At 35.6% G+C, this 21,051-nt stretch overlaps 1 protein-coding gene across 3 annotated transcripts in view; it reads left to right on the top strand.

The window, feature by feature from the left end:
• The window catches only part of LOC591398 (neurofilament heavy polypeptide), a 41,605-nt gene extending 21,385 nt beyond the window's left edge, over nt 1-20,220 (top strand). For 2 of the 3 annotated variants that reach the window (XM_031000554.1, XM_031000558.1), the window contains 11 exons: nt 1,159-1,312; nt 1,666-1,847; nt 2,825-3,082; nt 3,460-3,638; nt 4,258-4,367; nt 6,494-6,693; nt 7,084-7,278; nt 11,375-11,555; nt 11,968-12,081; nt 14,237-14,300; nt 15,326-20,220. In XM_031000554.1, the coding sequence (XP_030856414.1) occupies nt 1,159-1,312; nt 1,666-1,847; nt 2,825-3,082; nt 3,460-3,638; nt 4,258-4,367; nt 6,494-6,693; nt 7,084-7,278; nt 11,375-11,555; nt 11,968-12,081; nt 14,237-14,298 (1,635 nt within the window). In that variant the 3' untranslated portion in view covers nt 14,299-14,300; nt 15,326-20,220. The remainder of the gene's footprint in view (nt 1-1,158; nt 1,313-1,665; nt 1,848-2,824; nt 3,083-3,459; nt 3,639-4,257; nt 4,368-6,493; nt 6,694-7,083; nt 7,279-11,374; nt 11,556-11,967; nt 12,082-14,236; nt 14,301-15,325) is intronic. The other variant, XM_031000560.1, reaches the window with a different exon arrangement.
• The last annotated feature ends 831 nt before the right edge of the window (nt 20,221-21,051 follow it).

Below are 21,051 nucleotides of genomic sequence, written 5' to 3'. Positions count from 1 at the left end.
TGTCTCTTTTCAAGCGGCATTATGATTAATCCTGATTTCAGATTCAGAATAATACTTGTCATGTCGTTAAATACATTTTTTTGTAGATAGGCAACCAGTGGACATTCAAAACAAGCTGAAGTGTACTCCAAGCAAGAGAGTAGGAGCATCAAACAGTTTTTAAAAGTTTTTCAAATGAATTTCATCTTTCAATACGTGATTGATACCATATATTTCAGAATTCAGTTGATTGTAATCGTTGAAGTTCGTCTTGATATCTTGTGTAGAAACCTTAATGTAACTTTTTTGTCAGGGAAGTAGAAATAGCAATATACATGTATACCTGTCATATGATATACATAATGTACATGTCGTCTGCAATGAAATTGGCAGTACATTTGCACATTCTTGTAATATAGACTATCGATAATTAGTTACAGCATTGAAAATGCTTGACAATAAATGAATGTGAGCCAGCATCACAAAACCACCAAAAGTCACCAGAAATTCTAAAAGATGAGATACTCAGTTTCAAAATGATATAAATCATCAGAATGGGATGCTCCTATCCCAATGAATATAGAGAAAAATGTTTACCTACCTTAGTTGTAAAGAGTGTTACTTGTGAAAAAAAAACTAATTTAAAGTCTGTAGTCTCACTCTGAGACTACAGACGACAAAAGGAACTAGGTACATGTATATAGGAAATTCTGTGAAGGCCGGATCAATTAGATTGTCCTATAATGTTGTACACTAAATAAGCACATTGTGCAATTTTTTTTGTCCATCTATCATCACAACAGCTTACTCTATTTTGAGTTATAATAGGAGATGAAAATGAGTCCATGAGCCAGAATTGTACAAGAAATGAAAACTATGATAACAAATTCAAGATCAGACAAACATACATGTAACCTACCTGTTCAGGAAGTGTTAACAATCATAATTTGAGCTCTAACTGAAATTCATACCATGCGACCTTTTTAAGGTTTTGTGGTGCCTCGTCACAAATGTCAAGTTTTTGTTTTTGTATGACCCCCATACATACTCCTCCTCCTTTTCCTTGGTTTTTATATATATTTAATTATTTATAACTATCTAATGTGTGACAGTGTTGATTGATCCTGATTGAACAAAGCAAAATTTAATTACAGTTAAAAAAATTTATGTGTATTCCAGGGTGTGGATCCCAGAGAGACGCTAGATGTCGAGGTCCAAAAGTCTCGGGCCAGACTGAGTAGACTTGGTCCTATGGCCCAGAGGAGACCTATGACGAAACGGTTCTCAGGAGGAGATGAAGACGGATCTAAATGGATGTTCGTTGATTCAACAGGTGAGTCAAGATTTAAATATAATGTATTGAAAGATGATGGTGGAATTCAACCTCTTACCAAATGATACAAAGTCATTTGTATATCTGGGGACATGAGATTATCTTCTTCCGTACCCCCCCCCCCCAACAAATAAAAGACCCTCAAGTGATTAATGTTAAAAGAGGGTATAGAGAAAAATAAAAGTTATAAACAAAGGCTGACATGGAAGTCAGTTTGCACTTATCATTTTATGTGTGCTAAATTGTTATGTTGTGCACGGACTGGTCTACTTACAAGTAGCTTTGTTCTATGTTCAGAGTGTAATTTCTTTGACTTTTCAGTAATTTGATTATTTTTCTGTGCTTTTATACAGAACCTAAACCACAAAGATCAAGTATAGATGAGGAGGATGAGGAGGAGAAAGAGACCCCAGTAAAGGCACCTGCCCCTCAACCAGCCAGTAAGCCAGGCATGAGGAAACCTCCAGGAGGAATAGGACTAGGTCCTATGGTGCTTCCAGGTCTTGGGACAGCTCTTGGGGGTGCCAAGCTAAAAGTAAGTGAAGACCAGAGGATAGACACCCTCTGAAAGGTCTCAGTCTTGGAATAGATAAGGATAAATTCATCCCCTGAATGGATAGATCTAGATAAAGACAACCCTGGAAGGTTAGGTCTAGACCCCATAATGCTTCTAGGTTTGTGGGTAGACCATGATAGAGACACATCCTGATGGAACAGTTCTTGGCCCCATAGTGATTACAAGGCCTGGGGCTATGGTTATGTATCTAAGTAAATCCAAATATTCCAATAGGCCAGGGCTGAATTTCCAATGTTGCATAGTCAGACACTAAAAATACATTGCTGGAAAGATAAAAATTGCAACCAAGGATTTGCCCGCGAAGCTTGAAGCCTTCTAGTTTATTTTGGTTTCATTGAAAGAAGTGTGATTTCTGGATTGTGTGATGAGTTTATACATGTTTATTACTGGTAGAGGAGAGACCTCAAGTGTGCACTTGTCCTGTCACCAAACATATAGATTGACATCAGGAATGTAAGTTAACTCAGAAACAGCGGGATGGCTCAAAGAAAGATTGCTGTTCATTTGGCTTAAGAATTGTGATATTCACTTGTGCCTTTAGATACACAGAGGTTTACTACCCGATGCCCAATGCCAAAAACTAAATATTGAATAGATATGAAATTAGTGCAAATATTGAGGCTCAGTAGATATATTCTATATTTCAGTGCTTTCCCTGAAGGCAAAGGATGTTACATCTAGCTGTTGACTCAAGGCTCTTTCAGATATATAAACCCCAGCTGGTTTTTAAAAATTTAAATGAATGGCTAATATGCGCAATGATATGTCCTATGTGTCTTCACCAACCTCTGTTTTATCAGATACAGAAATATGAAGTGCATTACACTTAACACATCCTGAGAATTAAAAAAAAAAAAGTTGCTGTGGTTTACCACCTTACATCTGAATAAGTCTTATATTTATCCTCTGTCAATTTCTCTTACTGTAAATACCAGAAAACACCAACCAGTACACCGAACAAAACCTTCCAGAAGTCTATAGAGGAATCTAAAGTGAGCATCTCAAAGTCAGAACCAACCAGAACAACACCTTTATCATCTCTCAAGAAAACCCCTCCCCCTGCATCAAAGGCTCCTCCCCCTGCATCAAAGGCTCCTCCCACTACGGCTACTAAGCCCCTCCTCATCAAGAAGAAACCGCTAGCCAAGCCACGCCCTGCATCACAGGCCATGCCCTCAAAGGAACCCTCTCAGGTAGAGACTTTTATCTTGCTTTAACAAAAAGTTGGAATAATTGATATTTAATGAAGTGAATGCTTTTTATTGCTTAGAATTTGTGAAGTGTGTATGCTGTCCATTACAGTGTATTAACAAAAAGAAAATGCTTTGATGTAAATTGCATTTTGCAAATTGTGATATCTCTATAAAAACAATAAATTATAGTTATGTTCAGAGAGGGAAACTCAGGAAATTCTAAGTGGGTTGATTGATGACAATCTTTAACTGTACCGTGCGACTAAAGGGTAAGACCATTTTAGTTCATGCTTAAAAATACAGATATGCCATTATATGTGAGATACGTCATCCACCGTTAATTCACATTTAAGATAAGTATGATTTTTTTTTTTTAGCCTGCCTGGTTGAAAGAGTTGAAGTCTAAACCCAAGCCAGAAGTGAAGGAGACAAAGAAAGAAGAAGATAAATTAAACTCAGATATCCTCCATCCTAAGAAGACGACTCCTTCAGAGACTGCACCTAAATCACCATCCTGGATTGCAAACAGCAAAACAAAGAAACTGCCTCCTATTCCGTAAGTCTCATTTTTATTCAGCGTATCAGTCCATTTCATTGAATGTTTGATGATTAGAGTTTGCACTTCATGTACATAATAGAACCATTTTTCTGGCTGACATCATTTATTATTCTGAAAATACTAAAAACTGTAAAGATATTTGCGGCAGTTTTGATCATCATAATGTATGAAGTGTACATTAGTTTATTGTGAATCTTTTCCTTCTTCAGAATGAAGATGTCATTGTTTAGTTGAGGAATAACCGAACACAGATCAAATGGTCCAGTGTATGGGAGTCAGTGCCAGAACTAACATCTTTAATATGGCAGCTACATGTTTTAATCTACACTTGCCACCCTTTACCCTAGATAGAATGAAATCTAGGAGCATTGCAAAAAAACTAAATTTGTGGATGCAAATTCTTCATTGTCTGGGATGCATGCATTAGAGTGTTTTAAATAGATTAAGAATGTTCTACCTATGAGAGGAGGTGGTGCACAATGATGTTTGTTTGCTAAGTGCAGTCAACTTCTTGTTGCGTATTGAAATATTCATGTAATGCATTACACATTAAGTATGAGACGGTATTATTATCACTGAGATATGATGATTTGGATCTCTTTATGCTGATCTGTAGGTCTTCATCTAGTACACCAAAACAAGAAGTAGAGAGCTCAACATCTAACATACCTGCATGGAAACAAGAATTAATGAAGAAGAAAAAGGCACCAGTACCAGCGCCAAGCAGTGAGTCTCCATCTTCTTCTATTTATATCCCCTTTTTTTTACTCCAGTATATATACTTTGAGAGATTTGTTACGGAAGACATTGATGTCTTATTATCTCTTATTTGCCATAGAGAGCAAGAAAGGTAAAGACAAGGAAGGAAAGAGATATAAAACAAAAATGAGTCATAAAAGGAATAGAAATTTACAACAGGGGGAAGAGAAATACAAAAAGAGATTGGCAAAGTGAAGGTGTTATGAGAAACAAGCAGAGAGAGAGAGAGAGAGAGAGAGAACGCAAAGGAAAGCGAGCAACAAACGGAGAGGCTAGGACCTGTCTGGAGTTTATGCCTGGTCCTTCATTTAATTATCACATTCTTACACACATTATATCCTCACCATTACCACTCACACTGACAGTTATATGCATAAATGACAAGTAGCTGGACATCCATCCATTGAGAAATGCGTGTATTTTTAGAATCCTAGTACATAGTCAATACAGGTAGATTAACAATGGGTTGAAGCATAGGGTCACAGGAATGTCAAGTTAACAGGATATTGGTCGCTCATATCGGTTGCTGCATAACTGTGAAACCAGCTAATTACTGCTGTGCAGACGGCTTCATCTGTTGACCACTTTAAGAAATTACTTATTAAGTCACATCTATTCTGCTAGAAATTGCTTTATTACCAGCCTAAATATATTGTACAAATGATGCATGTTCTCATTCGTTCATTATACGATCTATCCGCACTCGAGTTGAGGCTGTGTGTATCTATCGCACGTGTGATAGATACACACAGCATCAACGAGGGCAGATAGATCCTATAATGAACGAATGAGAACATGCATCATTTGTTTTATACAACGAAACTCCTAGATCCTTGTTATTTGATGTAAAAAGAATTAATTCAAGATTGTTTTGTGACAGTATAGATATAGCAAGCGTACATACCTCTACACACATTTACGCATAGTGCTGCGCAAAAATAGGCCCATGCACACAAGTATTAAGCGCTCTAACCTCTACGCCCACTACTGCGCGGTCTGAAAACGAGTTCAATAGTACTGGGAAATATTGCACTCCTTTTTATGAAAACGAGTCCAATAGGCTCAGTAATTGAATCACACGTGACCGCGCATGACCAATCATTTGATTAGGATCTGGGAGTGAGTTGTACATTATGTACTTAACTGATCTCTGAGAAGTGACTTATCTTTGTTTATAAGTGATCCAAACATTGTGGAGCGGTGTGTGCAGTGCTTTGTAGCTTTTTTGGGGGGGGGGGGGGGGTCATGCAAACTAAAAAGCATATTCAAATTGGATGATTATTGAGAGAAGGGCATTTCTAGGATATAAATATTATGAACAATGGTCTTAACCCGGCTAGTCTGAACACAGCTCTCTCTCCCATCCTAATTATGTTAGTGTGTGGGCATGATTGAGGATGTATCATATTAAAGATATAAAGAGTCTCAGCATTCTCTTCATGGTTAATTACTCTCAATTGTTTGGCTCATTGATGTCTATATCCTGTTTGTTGAATCTCAGTGACAGTGGCATTCATTGGGTAGGTTTCTCATGGGTGAAGTTCACAAGCACTGATCTCTCCCCCCCCCCCCACCCATCTGCCTCTTGTGAGATATCTATGTTTTCTTACCTAGTAGGTTTATAGGTTTAGTCAAAACTTTCTCAAGGTTCATCTATGAAGTATTCACATCATTTTACCTGACATGTAATACTTTTTGTGGACATTGTTGGAACCATGTTTGCTGCTCAAAGCTCAAGCACAATGATCTGATTGTTTGATATGTGCTTTGTATTCCTGCTAATTATTGTGCATGTGTGAGTATGTGTGTGTGTTTGGGCCTTTAACCACTTAAATCCACATGGGATGGTGAAATAGACCATCTAGCATATTATATCAAAAAGAAAGATGGGATGAGTGAGACTAGATAGAGAAAGAATGGAAACAAGAGAATATGTAGAGAAAGGAAGAAAAACAGAAAGGAAATAAAATAAATTCGAAAAAAGAAAGAATGAGAGAGGGGAAGACTGTGTTTTGACTCTCCATGTTCAATGTCCATATTTTCTTAATTTTTCATTTTTTCTTACTATTTTTTATTTAAATTTCTGTTTCTAGGTGTTAATAAGACACCTGTCAAATCTCGGATTTTGCCAAAGTCACCTACCAAATCTCCAGCTAAACCCCCAATTGCGAGAAAGCCCGGTTTTCCTCCTCCCAAGCCATCCCAGACGGCTGGTACGGATAAGGGTTCAGACTTGAAGCGAGAGGAGGAATCAAGAGATGAGACTGACTCCAAGAAGATCAAGCTATCTCAGGTTTGCACCATCTACATTCTCATTTTGAAGTCAATTATGATCCAAACTCTAAGAGAGTAGAGTAGAATGATGTTGATGGAGATGTTATGTCTGAGATACATGTAGCCTTTGACCCATTAAAGTTTTGTTTACTTAATATTGGGATAAGAGTAACAGTTATGCAAAGATTTCATATATGTACATAATATTTAAATTACTGAAATTAGTGAACATGAATTTGTTTTTGTTTCACATATTAAAAATAATCTGATATTGTTACTCCTCTTGTAGCCTGATGTACCTCATCAGTCTAAATTCTTTCAATGCTTTGAGAACTGCATAATTGCTGGAATGATACCAGACTAGTTGAGTTGATATTTATATGCAGTGGTATTACGTGTGTGTTTGCAGAGTATGGACTCTTCACTTGATGAGGAAAAGATGGATGTTAGCCAGGAGGAGACACCAGGGGAAACACCAGAGGAAAAGCCAGAGGAAACATCACAGGTGCCAAAGGATAATGAGAACAAGGATGACTGCCAAGGAAAAGATGTTGAGATGAAACAGGAAGAAGAAGAAGAGAAAGAAGAGGAGAAAGAGGAAGAGGTGAAAGTAGTGAAAACTGGAGAAAAGAAAATGATTATTATAACAAAAGAAAAATCAGAGAAAGAAGAAAACAAACCATTCAAACCAGAAGAGCATAAGGAAACCATGGTATCAAGGAATGATGGTAGTCAAAATACTGTTAAAGAAAAGCAGGATGAAGAGAAAAATAAGAAGGGAGGCGTAAATTTGGAAGTAATGAAAGATGAGAAAAAAGTTGAGAAACCTATCGTTTCAAAACCAAAAACAGATATACCAAAAATTAAACAGGAAGAAACCAGCAAGGTGAAACCTGTTAAAGTATTTATGAAAACAGACTCTAAGAAAGAAGAACCAACAAAGAGAAAGCAGAGGAGAAGAAAGTCACAATTGTGACAAAATCAGAAAGCAAGATGGAGGCACCAAAGAAACAAGAACAGAAGAAGGTGACGATTGTGACTGAGGATAAAAACAGTGATTCTGACTCCAGCATGCCTAAATGGAAACGAGAAGCACGTGAGAGGATGCAGAAAAGAAAGATGTCTGGCGGCAACATCGTTGTGAGTCTCATCCTACCTTGGCACGGTGTTGTTTGGTTCATCCCTCTCTCCTTGCACCTTGTCCTTTATACCATTCTTGTCTATCTTGCACCTTGAAGTATTGAAAGCCTTTCCCTGCAAGTTCTTCTATGCTTATCCTTGGTTTACCTTTCTGTGTCTCTCTTTCAGACCTGTATGCCTTTGCACTGTGATTTGTGTTCCTTGAAAATATTCCTTTTTACCTTTCCATTGCAAGTCTCACTGTATTGAAATGTTTCCCGTCTTGATTCCTCCTTACCCCCACCCCTTCTCTCTCTTTCTCTCCTCTCCCCTTTCTTTCCCCATTATTTCTGTCTGTCTGTCTGTCTTTCTTTCTCTCTCTTTCTCTCTCTCCCCGTCTCCCCTCTCTCTCCCCCCTCTCCCCTCTCTCTCCCCCTCTATCCCCAAGACTGTCTGCCTTCTCTGTCTGTCTCTGTCTCTCTGTCTGTCTCTCTATCTCTGTCTCTCTCGCTCTCTCTCTCTCACATTCTCCCTGTGATTGTCTGTTTTTGTCTCTTTATGTCTTGCTCCATGGTTACATGATCTGTAACTTCTCTTCTTCCCTCTCTGTCTCTCTGTCTGTCTCTCTATCTCTGTCTCTCTCGCTCTCTCTCTCTCACATTCTCCCTGTGATTGTCTGTTTTTGTCTCTTTATGTCTTGCTCCATGGTTACATGATCTGTAACTTCTCTTCTTCCCAACCTATTTGCTATTTTCTTTATGGGAGCATAAGTCTGGCTTGCCTTAAAACTTCACTTTATTGCACTTATTTCCTGCAATACTCTTGCTGTCTCTCTTCACCTGGTCTGTCTTTTCATTCATACATCAATCCCTCTCCTTGAGTCTGTTCCTGTTTGTATATCCCTCTTTTACCTGATATGCATGTGATACCCATTCTTCCCCATACTCTACTTTCTCATATTTTCTCTTGCACTTTAGTAAAGCCCTTTCTGATTGTAAGAGTTCATTTTCAACGTTTTTCTTCAATTTGGTTTGTGCTATTGAATTCTTCACCTCCTACCTTCACCTACATGTACCTGCCAATGAGGCAGCTGAAGAATTCATAGCACAAAACACATGTCATTTTGGCTTCTCTCTGCTCTTTATTTAAATGCTCTTTGCATGTAATGCCTTCCCACTCTTGCCTTCATTGTTTTTGCCTGTTATGCCTTTTGTGAGTTATTTGTTGTTCTTGTCCTTGATCACTCTACCGTAAATCCTGCTTGCCCCTCATCCGTTGTTCAGATCAATCAATGTGTTTCTATAATAACTCAAGTTACTCCTATATGTGGGACTATTGTCAGACCATCCACTATGCCCATTTTTAGAGGTATTTTCTTACTTATTATTTTATGTCCAGTATCTTGCTCTGCTCTATTTTCATACCATATTCATTCCTCCTCAACCATTTCTGTAGATCATTTCTTTATTTTCACTGTTTCAAAAATTCAATAAATCCTTCCCAAGCTACTCTATTACCCTTTTCACATCTACCAAATATTGCTTAACCCCGGGAAATAGGTGGGGCTAAGGGGGCTCTTAGCCCCACCAATTCCTTCCTTAGCCCCACCAATTACCCGGGGTAATTTTAGCCGGCTTTCTGTTCACATTACGTTTTGCCAAAGTGGGCTAACCCCACAAATAGTACGGGACTATCTGGCCCTGCAAAATAGCAGGGTTAGCCGGGCAATTGCGGGGTTAGCCGGGCAATTGTGGTGCTAAGCTGCGTAGTGTGAATCCGAACCGGGCTAAGGAGAAGCGGGGCAAAGCAACAGCCAATCACAGACAGCGTGGTCGTGTGGTCGTGAATTTGCATTTATCGCGCGCTATGCATGCAGTTCACGTTACGCATGCATGCAGTTCACGTTTAGTCGAAAGGCGCATGCGCGGTAGCAAAAGCATTAATATTCATGAGCTATCGAATAGTCCGGGGCTAAGGCGAACGTAGTGTGAATCGCGTGAAATTTCTTAACCCCGGCTAAGCACATAGTCCGGGGTTAAGAAAATAGATGTGAACAGCAAAAAAAATAGTATGGGGTTAAGGATAGTATGGGGTTAAGGATAGTCCGGGGTTAAGAAAAATAGATGTGAAAAGGGTATATATGTTTCCTCCTTTCTTTTCTCCTGGCCTGTCATCAGTTTGTTGATCTTCATTATAAGATGTGTCATCTATAGGGTGGATGTCCTTCTCTTTGCTGTTCTTCAATATTAAATGGATCATAAGGGGATATCATCGTCATCCTGCTCTCTTTAGATCAATCTCTGCTTTTTACTCAATGCAAGCACAAAACACTGTACATGATTATGCATCTGTCAAAAAAAATTATGCGTATGATTTATTTGAAGCAAATCACAATTTTTCTGCCTCATTCTCTGCGGATAAAATTCATCTGTTGCACTTCTTCATTCTGCACTGGGTGTTTGGGGTGTCTGGTTTCTTATATTCCTTATCTTTTGCTATTGGTTTCAATCTTCTGTTATAGCTTTCATGTTTATTTCTGTTGTGCACATGTTAAAAAGGTAGTAGCATTGACTTAAAAAGAGCTTTTAGCTTTGGAATTTCAGCCTCAAAATGTTGAATAATTACTTGAAACTCCACCTCCTACAGTTGTTGACTATTATGATGATAGAACAATTTACTTTTTTATTTGGACTGCATGTCTGAGGTTTGTGCCAGTAGAGTAGCTTTATGGTGTTTTTGCTTAGAAACAGGCGTCCTTTTACTTTTCAGATGCTATTTGGTTTTGGTAAACTCATTGTAGTTTTCAGCTCAAGTTATGTTTTTAGTTTATATTCCAAAGCTTAACATTGTATTCAAGCAAATACAAGTCAATGCTACTATCTTTGAAGTATAACTTACTATTCTTGCCTTTTTTCAACACCGTTATTTGATTTAAAGTCAAATTGTTCTATTGCACTGAATTCATTCTGTGTTGGTTATTTATGGGTGTAGCCGTTTTGTCATTATACATGTATGTGTGAAATTTCATTCTGTTACTAATTTCTTTGAAGGACTATTGGTTTTTTATACTTCTCTTTCTTGTAAGAGAAATCGTGTATATGAAGGAAATTAATTTGTTAAATTTAAATTGTTGGGGTGCTACAAATCAGGCCAAAGTGTTAAAGATAGATACAAATCTATTGGATTTATGAAAAGACATGGAATAGCTTAAAGTCCACCATAGAATTGCATGTAAAGTCATGACTTATGTGTATGTCAGGTAATTATGGAAGGCCGTGAGTTCCCACATGAAATAATAGGGACTTTTAGATTTGCGTGGACTGATAGGTAGTACTTCCATTCAAGGCAGTGCTTTAAAAGGACGTCGATCGTAGCATAGACCTATTGTCTTCTTGCGAATCTAAAAGTCCTTAATGAACATTTGTCATGAACGTACATAATTGTTTCCCCAAGATTTCTAAAATAAAGTGACACGTATTCATAATTCAACTCATAAAAATCCTGTTATCCCATCATACCATGATTACCGTATGTACATTGCATCATTCTTATAATGACCCCTAACCTCTGACCCTCTGCAGCCAATGAGGTCACCCAAAGATACGATAGAGACAAGTAATAACAACACTCCGCTATGGAAGAAAGAGCTGGTGGAAAAGAGGAAGCTATTTCCTAAGATGCCCTCACTTGACAACGAAGAGAAAGGATCTGTTGAGTCACAGAAGTCAGAAAAAGTGCTTAAGAGACATACCATTGCAGCAGGTTAGTGCACTAGCTGCCTATTCAATCAAACATACTTGAGATAAAGATCAAGTGGTACTTTATAGCTTGATTTAAGAGGTTTGAAATTCTAACCATTACTCTTAAGTGCTTTATTTGTTATACAATGTACATACTATACACTCAAAGGCTTTTGTCAATTGGATGGCAATAGATTGGGTCCATTTTTTCTTGAATTTTATAGAAAACAAAATTAAATTTTTAATATGATGATGTTATGTGATTTTTGGACATTAAATACACAATAATAAACAAAATAAAAAATATAGCTTTTGTAAACTATGAATGATCAAATACATGTGGGGAATTCTTGTCATAACATTTTGTAAATGTTTTAAGTTGCCAATATTTCTGTACAGTGGAACATTTTCTTCTACTTTTCATTGGATTGCAGAGGTTCCAACGATCAGCGTACCTGCAGGTCATAAAATGGGCACTCCAACATGGAAACAAGAACTAGAGAAGAAGAATGCTCGTCTGGCCAAACATCTAGCCGTTAAGGATGCAGGTAATTACTCCTCAGTCCGATCCCTATCATCGCTTTTAATGCCTCTACAACCAAGCCAAGCCAACCTTTTCTGAGAAAGCAAATCAATTCAATTTCCACCCAAATTGATGTGCTCCTTGTCTATGCACACTTAAGCAGCTTAAATAGGTGAATAACTCATTCCCAGCGTTGTTAGAAACTTCTTCACATTAAACTTTGAAGTAATACTAAGTATTGTAGAATGAAAAATAACCAAGAAGATAAACATAAAGTACAATTATTCTTTGAAAGGACAAACATTCTGTTTATTTGTAAAATAGAAACACATGTTTTATGCTGTTTTCTCTCAGCATACCTGTATGAAGAAGGAAATGACAATCATGTACTTGGTGTTCATGTAAATTCATGCCAACAAGACAACAAGAGAAGACTGTGCGATTGTCAACCTATAGCTTTTGTAAATATATTTGGTTTAACATTCTGTCATTTACAACAGCTGTATCTCAATAAACCATAAATCATTGGTCATTAAGGTTTATGTGACCAAGGCTTTACAAAATCATCAACTATAATTGTAACAAATCGATTCAATAAATCAAACCTGTAGCTTTACTGACATGGAATTAATCTTTGCAAAGATGGTTTGTATGATTTATAGATAATAACATTGAGGCAAGAGTTGATAGATTCTGTGGCAAAGGTTATGTTAAATCACCTGGGGCCACTTTTTTTAAAACTTTCTCAAGTCTATTGTTTACTGGCATCCCATAGAAAAGTGTGTTAATTCTATAACACATTCTATGGGATTTCCAAGAAGTTAAGAATTGTGACAGTTGCATGAAACAGCGCCCAGATGGGAACTTGCTTTGAAGAGAAGAGAAATGGAAATTCAATAGTTCCTAGGATTTCTGGAATTATACACAAAACTTCTGCTTTGAAGCCTCCCCATCCTGTGATGGTGTTGGAATATTTATTCTAGTGTGCTGGGAGTTTGAGGTTGCACAGCTAATGCTGCACTCAGTGTGAAATGCAATAAATGTTTTTCTCTCTTTTTCAATCTTTATGACTCATGTACCTGTCTTGTAGCAATTGATTTTGATTTTTCTGTTTTGAAAATGTTCCATGTAAAATGCTCTTTGCTCTTACATGTATGTTCTTCCTCTAGTATCCAATTATGCTAGGATCCCTTTTTCTCTTTTGAATGTCAATATAGGTTTCTAAAGTAGCCAAATTTATTATATTTAATAGTCTTATACTTCTATTTTAAAAAAACTTAAAAAAACAACAAACAAACAAAGTTACAAACCAAGCGATTATTTCAGAAAATTGTGTCATATATATAGCAGTTGCAAAGAACTTACATGTACTGTACATGTATCATACAATTATATATTGTGTCTGTTATCTGAAGTAAATAAGCAGACTGTAAAATGTAATTTCTTTTTTTTCAATTCTCTCCTGTTTCTATAATTCTTTACAATCTTTCTCTCTTATTGACTCTGTCTATTGATGTAGAAAACTAAATGATACTGCGCATTCTATGAAAGCTAATTGTCTTTGCTCTTTTCAAACTTCTTCCCCTTTGCCTTCATTCATTTAACCCCAAACCACTGTTGTTTGCATTGTTGATTATTATTTCATTGTCTTTTTGTGCTGTGTCCTTCTTTTATTTTGTGAAATAATTTTGTTGCTTATATTTTCCCATTATCTAACCATCCATCATTACTTAACGTTACCATGTCATGATGATATATGGTATATGTCATTTTCGCTTTTATGATCATCATTACGTCTACACTTTCATGATCTTCATTACATCTACACTTTCATGATCATCATTATATCTACATTCTTCAACCCAAATTTATTTGTCTTAACCATACTCGCACATATCACACTTATCTACGTATCTTCCATATTTCCATTATTATTTATCTTTCATCAATTTATGTACATCATGTTTTATTTTGTGTTTAATATCACACATCCATTTTAACTGCATCCTGTCTTGCACTACTTCATCTATATCACACAACCTTCCCTCACTTACTCTCCCTCACTAATCCTTCCACACTAACCATTCTAATCATCACCACACCCCACCCTATGCACGTACCATCTTACACCCCTCCCCTATCCCCACCCATCTGTATCACCACATAACCTCCCTTGTTAGGTCCTGAGATCAAGCCTCCTATTGATGGTGTTAAACAGCAGCCCGTTCCCGAGCTCTCCTAATGGTATAAAACATCACTTTGTATTTAAGAAAAATCATTAATATCTGATGTGTGTAATATCTATCTTGTATGCATTGTGGAGGGAAAATACTCTTCATCCTAAGCGCACAGTTGTGACAAGATTGTGGCTATCGCTATGTATTAAGAAAAACAAAACCAAACCGCTATCAAATTGCAGACAAAGAATTACCATGAAAAAGCACTGTCTTTGACATGTATGTAAGCTATGAATCCTGTACACTTATTAAAAGTTAATTAATGGGAGTGTGATAAAAATATCAATGGTATAATATTCAAAGAGTTGATGATTTGTCTATCATTTAATGTTTCTTAAACATTTTTTTTGTATGAAGTGTGATCTTTAATCCTTCTGTTGACAACATTTAGTAGAAGTTATTGGTGTTTGTTTCCGTAATGATTCTTTTCCTTAAATGGTATGTTTCTTTTCATTTTCAAATCATTTTGTTAGGATAAGTGACCTACATTCATGAAGGATAGCAAACTATCTGGCATGCCTTGTTTATTACATCATCTTACATGAAACAGATATACTCTGTGGTAGGCATATATCAATGGTTATGAAAGTATCTTGAATTGCAAAACTATTATTATATCTGAAGTTTTATTAAAAAGATTGTATTTTTTCTCAGTAATGGAATATGGACAGTGATCGAATCCATCATTGAAGTGATTAGGAAAATTGTCAAAATTTACCTGAAACCTTGGATTAGTAAAAGGAAGAAAAAAAAGTGTTGTTAGGTTCTTACAATTGGAGATGTTCCTTTTCGATACTAGGTTTATGTTTACATTTTTTAGAACGTACACTGTACACAAATATTTTGGGGAACTGAGTCACACAAAAATAGTTTGACAGTGATGACTGACGACTGAGCTCATATTGGATAGATCAGAACTTGAAATGTCTTCAACACATATTATTCTAGTACATAAACATAGTTTATTTACTAACTCTCATTTTCCTCTTTTTCCATCTTCATCTCCATCTCGTTCCCTCTCCCTCTCTGCAGAACGAGACAAAGATTATTAGAGTGAAGCATCTTATCCAGGGATTCAGAAAGAACTATTACACAAGGAGAGGATGCATGCAGGATCAACCCTTGAAACGAATAATTGTCTGATCCAGTTCTAAGTAGTGAAGTGTTACTTTGGCATCTTCCAAAACTGAGATAGGGGTGCATAATTGAGATATCTTATATGATATCTGTTTTTGAAATAATCCCCTGCTCTTAAACCTATGAAATTCATGAAATTTCTTTTGATTCATTCCTAAAATTTCTTTTGATTCATTCCTGAATGTTTGACTTCATTCCTGACTGTTTGACTTCATGTTTTGTGAATTGTTTTATGATGTAATGGAGAAAATAATTCTTACAAAAAATGTGGAGAAACATTGGAGAGACCAAAGCTAGCAAATCGGATTTCTTGACTGTAGAACATTAGGAAACGTATGAAACCTTGATCAAATGAACATAATCCATGAGTTGTAGTTCTTTTATGATGAATGGAGTGACATCTTACTATGTGAAGTCTGTACTCAGACTCTCAGAGACCTGTCAAAATGCAGCCTGATTGTTGGGCCCCCCTCTGTGGATAATGCAGTGTGCATCTATGCAGTGTGGTTTGGAATAAAACTGAAGGTTGTGTGCTTTTATAGCTTTCAATGTTTATGGGTCCAAAATATAAGCATTTGTGGTTTATAAACATTAGGTATGACATCCTATGGGCATCATTTAGAGCTCCACGTATCGGTACAAGAGGAGATTTGAGCATTGCACATCGTATGTACATGTAGATGCACAAATATTACTTAGAAGTAGAAAAATATTATATCAAAAAGTGGTGTTGAAAAGAGAACATGAATGTTTGTTCTTTGTACATTTTTTTCCTTTTCTTCTTCAGAGTTACCTTTTTGGGATGGTAAACAAGTTTCTATTAGATCCTATTTTGTATATTTTCCTGTAAGTATTTCATTTTCTTATTCTCAGTAGGTGTTGAAATATCCACAGGTTTTCTCTGCTGCCAAAGCTTTCAGAAGTTAATATATGCATGGTTCTATTATTGTCCTGCCATTTAATCCATTGACAACTGAGTTAAATGATACTTAGATTGAAAGTCATTTGAAAGTCATTTGAAATGCGCATTAGAAGAAAATTAATTACATGTAGAGACCAATGGGATAACATACCACTGCCTAAAACTGCACTAAAGTCGTTTGGGGCTTGAACATGATACACACACAGATTTCCTGATACTCCTCCTATTGCTCTTACATACTAAATCATCATCAGGTGAATGTTAGGTAGTCTGTAGTCTGTTTGTCTGTCTGTCTGTCTATCTGTCTTGGTTTCCATGTGATCATCAGTTATATGATATATTCATTACATTCAGTACATGTACAACATGACATAGCGATGGAATGACAGACAACATCCGTCTTGAAGTGAAACATTGAATGACTCATTTGCATTCATGTCCAATTATCTCTCTACCATTCCTGTCTGTATATTTCCCCATTGTCTGCTCTGTTCTCATTGTGTATCAGTTAACCGTTTAACCCTGTCTTGGTGTACCATGCACAAGCACTAAATCAATTACTGCCATTGTTATTTTCTTGCTGAATTTATGAGTAATGACATGTAGGAAAGATGTCATCTCAGGTAACTAGAAGAAATTTTGAACCCATATTTTATGTTACCGCTCGCCCTCTCAATCATTCTTATTTTGAAAGGAAAATATGTTTAGTCCTGTCTTAATTGCATGAGTTCATGATGTACATGAACAAGAAGTGAATACTCTGTTAAATCTTGTTATTTCAGATATCTGTTGTGTTTTGCCAAAGAGGATACTTCACTCTGATGTTCATAAAATTGTCCAAATTGGAAAAAAGAGTGATAATGCAATACTACTACATCATTTAGTATGGGAGAACATGATTCCATTCATATTTGGTTAAAACTTTGTCTGTATGAGGTTGTTTACAATTTGAGTAAACTTGAATAAATTGAATTGAATAGAGTGAACAATGCTAACATTGTAGAATTATAACGGAAGTCTGTATTTACAGTCTTGATAAGTTAGATCTTCAATGAATTAGTGGATCAATGTGCTGTACATACACATAGATTCATGAGGACAGTTAATTCAGTATCTGTGTTTGGTATCTGAATAGTGCCTTTGTAAGAGAATACAGGTAACATGTAAGATATACTGTTGTTGGAGTCCTTTTATAAAGACAGTATGGATATATTCTCTACAATGTAAATCTACTTCAACTTTGTTAAAATATCGTCACCAGTCACAGTGCCTTGGTGCAGTATTTGTTCTTTAACCTTTTTGTGCGAGGTATTTTATTAGAATTTTGTTTTTCTTTCTATCAATCCCTTATTGCTCTGTCTATAGATAGTTCCATTACCTGGTATATATATATATATATGTATAAAGTCACTCTTTCTTTACAAAGCAGTTTATTTTGTGAAAGAAAGGGCATTTGCATTGTTGATTTTATTCCAATCTGTATGCAGGCCATTTTTGAATTGTCTTTAAGGATGTATGTATCCGATAACAAGCTACATGTACTAGCTTGTAGAAGAGAGATATTTTCGTAGAAACAAGACAAAAAAGAGTCTATGTAAGTGCACATACATGAATTTTGTTTGAAAGTCCGCTGTTAAGTTTCCTTCCTGCTTTGATTATGTTCCCAATGGCCATGTACATATAAAGGGAATGGATGTCCTTGTGTTTATCCTGTATGAAGTGAAGCTATATGTATCTGAAATTCTAACTGAATTTAGAAGAAAAAAATGAAATGAAATCACTGGGCTGTTGTTTCAGAGAACTATAATTATAGATATAGATTTTTTTTATTTTCTATTTTTTTTAAATACTGTAGGTATGCAGGATAAAACATGATTTGTAGATATTATTTTGTTGCTTTCTGGGTGATTATATGTTCAGTCAAACCCGTCTATAGCAACCGCCCAAGGGAAACACAAAAATGGTCTTTGTAGACAGGTTCCTTTAGTCCATGTTTCAATGAGAAACCATTTTCAAGGGAAACAAAAAATGTGGTCTTTGTAGATAGGTGGTCACTAAAGCAGGTTTTACTGTATTTAGAAAAAAAATATGAAATATATAATATACTCTCATGTAATTAAAAAAAACACTATTCTGAGAAAATTGTTTCTTCATGTATGAATAATATTCCCATCTGGTATTAGCAACACATTCCTCCATCCTTACTAATCTTGATGAGTAATAGCTTTATATTTTTCTTGTAAATTTCACTGGTTTTGTAGTTCTCTTTTCAAACATTCTACTCACTATTTGTTTGTATATATTTGCTTTGTGTGTGATTCTTCTTTGATTTCTATCAATTGCTACTCTGTCCGCTCTCATAGTTTTATGATTTGTGTATATTTTCTGTAACCCATAGTTATTATATATTCTATAGATGCTATTGAACAAATTCATAACAAATGATAGTATAGGTAAAGATTTTAAGAATTAATAGCTTTATTTGACAAATTATATGAGTTTAATCAACACTTGTGGGATATTCAGAGAATGATGCTGGGAAGGTTGATGTATGCTTGCGATACTATTGATATTGTGTAAGAAATCAAAGCTGCTAATTGTTATATTTGATTTATATTAAGCACTTTGTAAGAAATCTTAGTTGTTTTATATTGATTCCATGACAAAAAGACTGTAAATTGGTCATATGTGGGAAATTACATTATACATTGACACTAGAAGTAGTTTTATAGTTTTATAGTTTTTTTTCTCAAATAATCAGTGAAATCCAAATATTGCTTTTTATCTTATCTCACCATTCCTTTTCCATCATTCCAACTCTTTCTCTCTGTCTTTGTAGCTCCATGTATTTCAGCACTGTCAATCAATTCCTATTGTTATACTGTGGTTTACCTCATAATTTCATTACATGCATTCACAGAACAAATTCTAATGAAATTCCTAATACAGGACAAATTAATATGGTTTTGCTGGAGGTATTAATAGTGGACAAGTATTAAGGATGTTAATGTATTTACATGCATATGTTAGTGAATAAAGATTGATATGAAGTGTTGATCTGGTTTAATGTATAGTGTGATGGGTTGAATTAATGTCACACTTGTGTAGTTGATGCACATTGCACAAGATTACATAATACAATACACTTTGTAGATCTTGTTTGTTTTCACTCAATGATATGGTCAAGATATAAATGACAGCTAATCAGTCAAAACTAAAGTCAACAACACTTAGCTGTAAGTTCTTTTAAAAGGCAGATAAATAGGATCAAAATAAAAAAAATTAAAATGTGAAATGAATCGTCTTGAATTTGAAGTAATGAATTACTGGAAGATAGTTATGTGATGAATTTTGATCGATAATTTTTCGAAAATTAATGAATAATATTGAATCTGCATATGAGAAGGATCTATCAACATTGCCCTGAATGTATGGGGAATCTTGTATCGTAAGACGTTTCTAATGATATACTACAGGTACATGCCATAGAGCAAAGATACAATTCCTTTCTATTTTAATGCTCTATTTGTACATTTCTAAGTATACTGTGTCATCAAGAGTTTGTCTTTGTATTAATTAGGTCATTGCCTGTATCATATTACCTCCAAGTCTAAATACATAGAGTAAGTACATAGATGTTGTCCATAGATGTTGTCCAATACATGTGGTATATCATGTTATGTATGTTCAGAGTAGCCGAGAGTAGTCATCAATGCACTACCCTGCCCTGCCAGAATGAATCCAGATGTGGCCTTCATTTCTTACATGTTGAATGAAAGTATTGTCTCATCATCTTTTATAAAGAATAATATTTTGAAAATCTGCTTCAAACAGTGCACTTTCAAAAAAATAAAATTTTATAACTGTATACTTTGTCATTGTAATTCTTTCATTGAAAATAAAAAATCCTATACAGATACAATCTCTTTTGAGTTCTTACTCTCTTTTTCACTGTTCCTCTCCTTTTCACTCATTTTCTCTCTATTCCCCCCCCCCCCCACTCTCTCACTTATTTTCTTGATTGTTCCGTTTGTGTGTGTCTCTCTCTCCAGGCTTGTCTGTTCTTCAATCTATTAGAATAAGAATGAAATCTTCACAGCAATTATATAGTTGCACAAAATATATATTTGTGATAACAGCTAAAATTGGAAAGATTCTCACAGATGAGGTTACCCCCCCCCCCCCTCCCCCATTTCTTCAAAGTTGTGTGAAGGATGATCATGTATGACTCAGCAGTCATTATCCCAATATACAATGTACATTTGTGATGTGAATTTCTTCTTCTGTATATAGCTACTGTAGTTAATCAACAATCAGTACTAACATGAAGACATCAAGATAGATCTTCTACAATACAGTAACATTTAACAGCTCAGGGGGTAGCATATAAATTATGATTAATTATCAAATTTTGACACTTCGGTAATGTACAGAGACATGGCAAACTGCAACAAAGATCTTCTTCATTCTTATGAAGCATTCAATAGGACAGATCCACTTAGAAGTTGTTGCCATTATCATGATTAACAAACTGTTTCTGGCCATACATCTAGGAAACAAAGACCAATTTACATATAAAATCCATAAAATTAGCAAGGTCAATTAATTGAAATCAAATGTCTTAACTAAATGTAATAATAATAATAATACTCGGTTTTTATATAGCGCTTCTTAGAATCACTAAGCGCTTCCAAACTTG

The sequence above is a fragment of the Strongylocentrotus purpuratus genome, unplaced genomic scaffold, assembly GCF_000002235.5.
Source record: "Strongylocentrotus purpuratus isolate Spur 01 unplaced genomic scaffold, Spur_5.0 spur5_contig_862, whole genome shotgun sequence".
Classification (NCBI taxonomy): Eukaryota; Metazoa; Echinodermata; class Echinoidea; order Camarodonta; family Strongylocentrotidae; genus Strongylocentrotus; species Strongylocentrotus purpuratus.
Note: the sequence above shows the minus strand (reverse complement) of the source record. Positions and strands in the feature narration are given on the sequence as shown.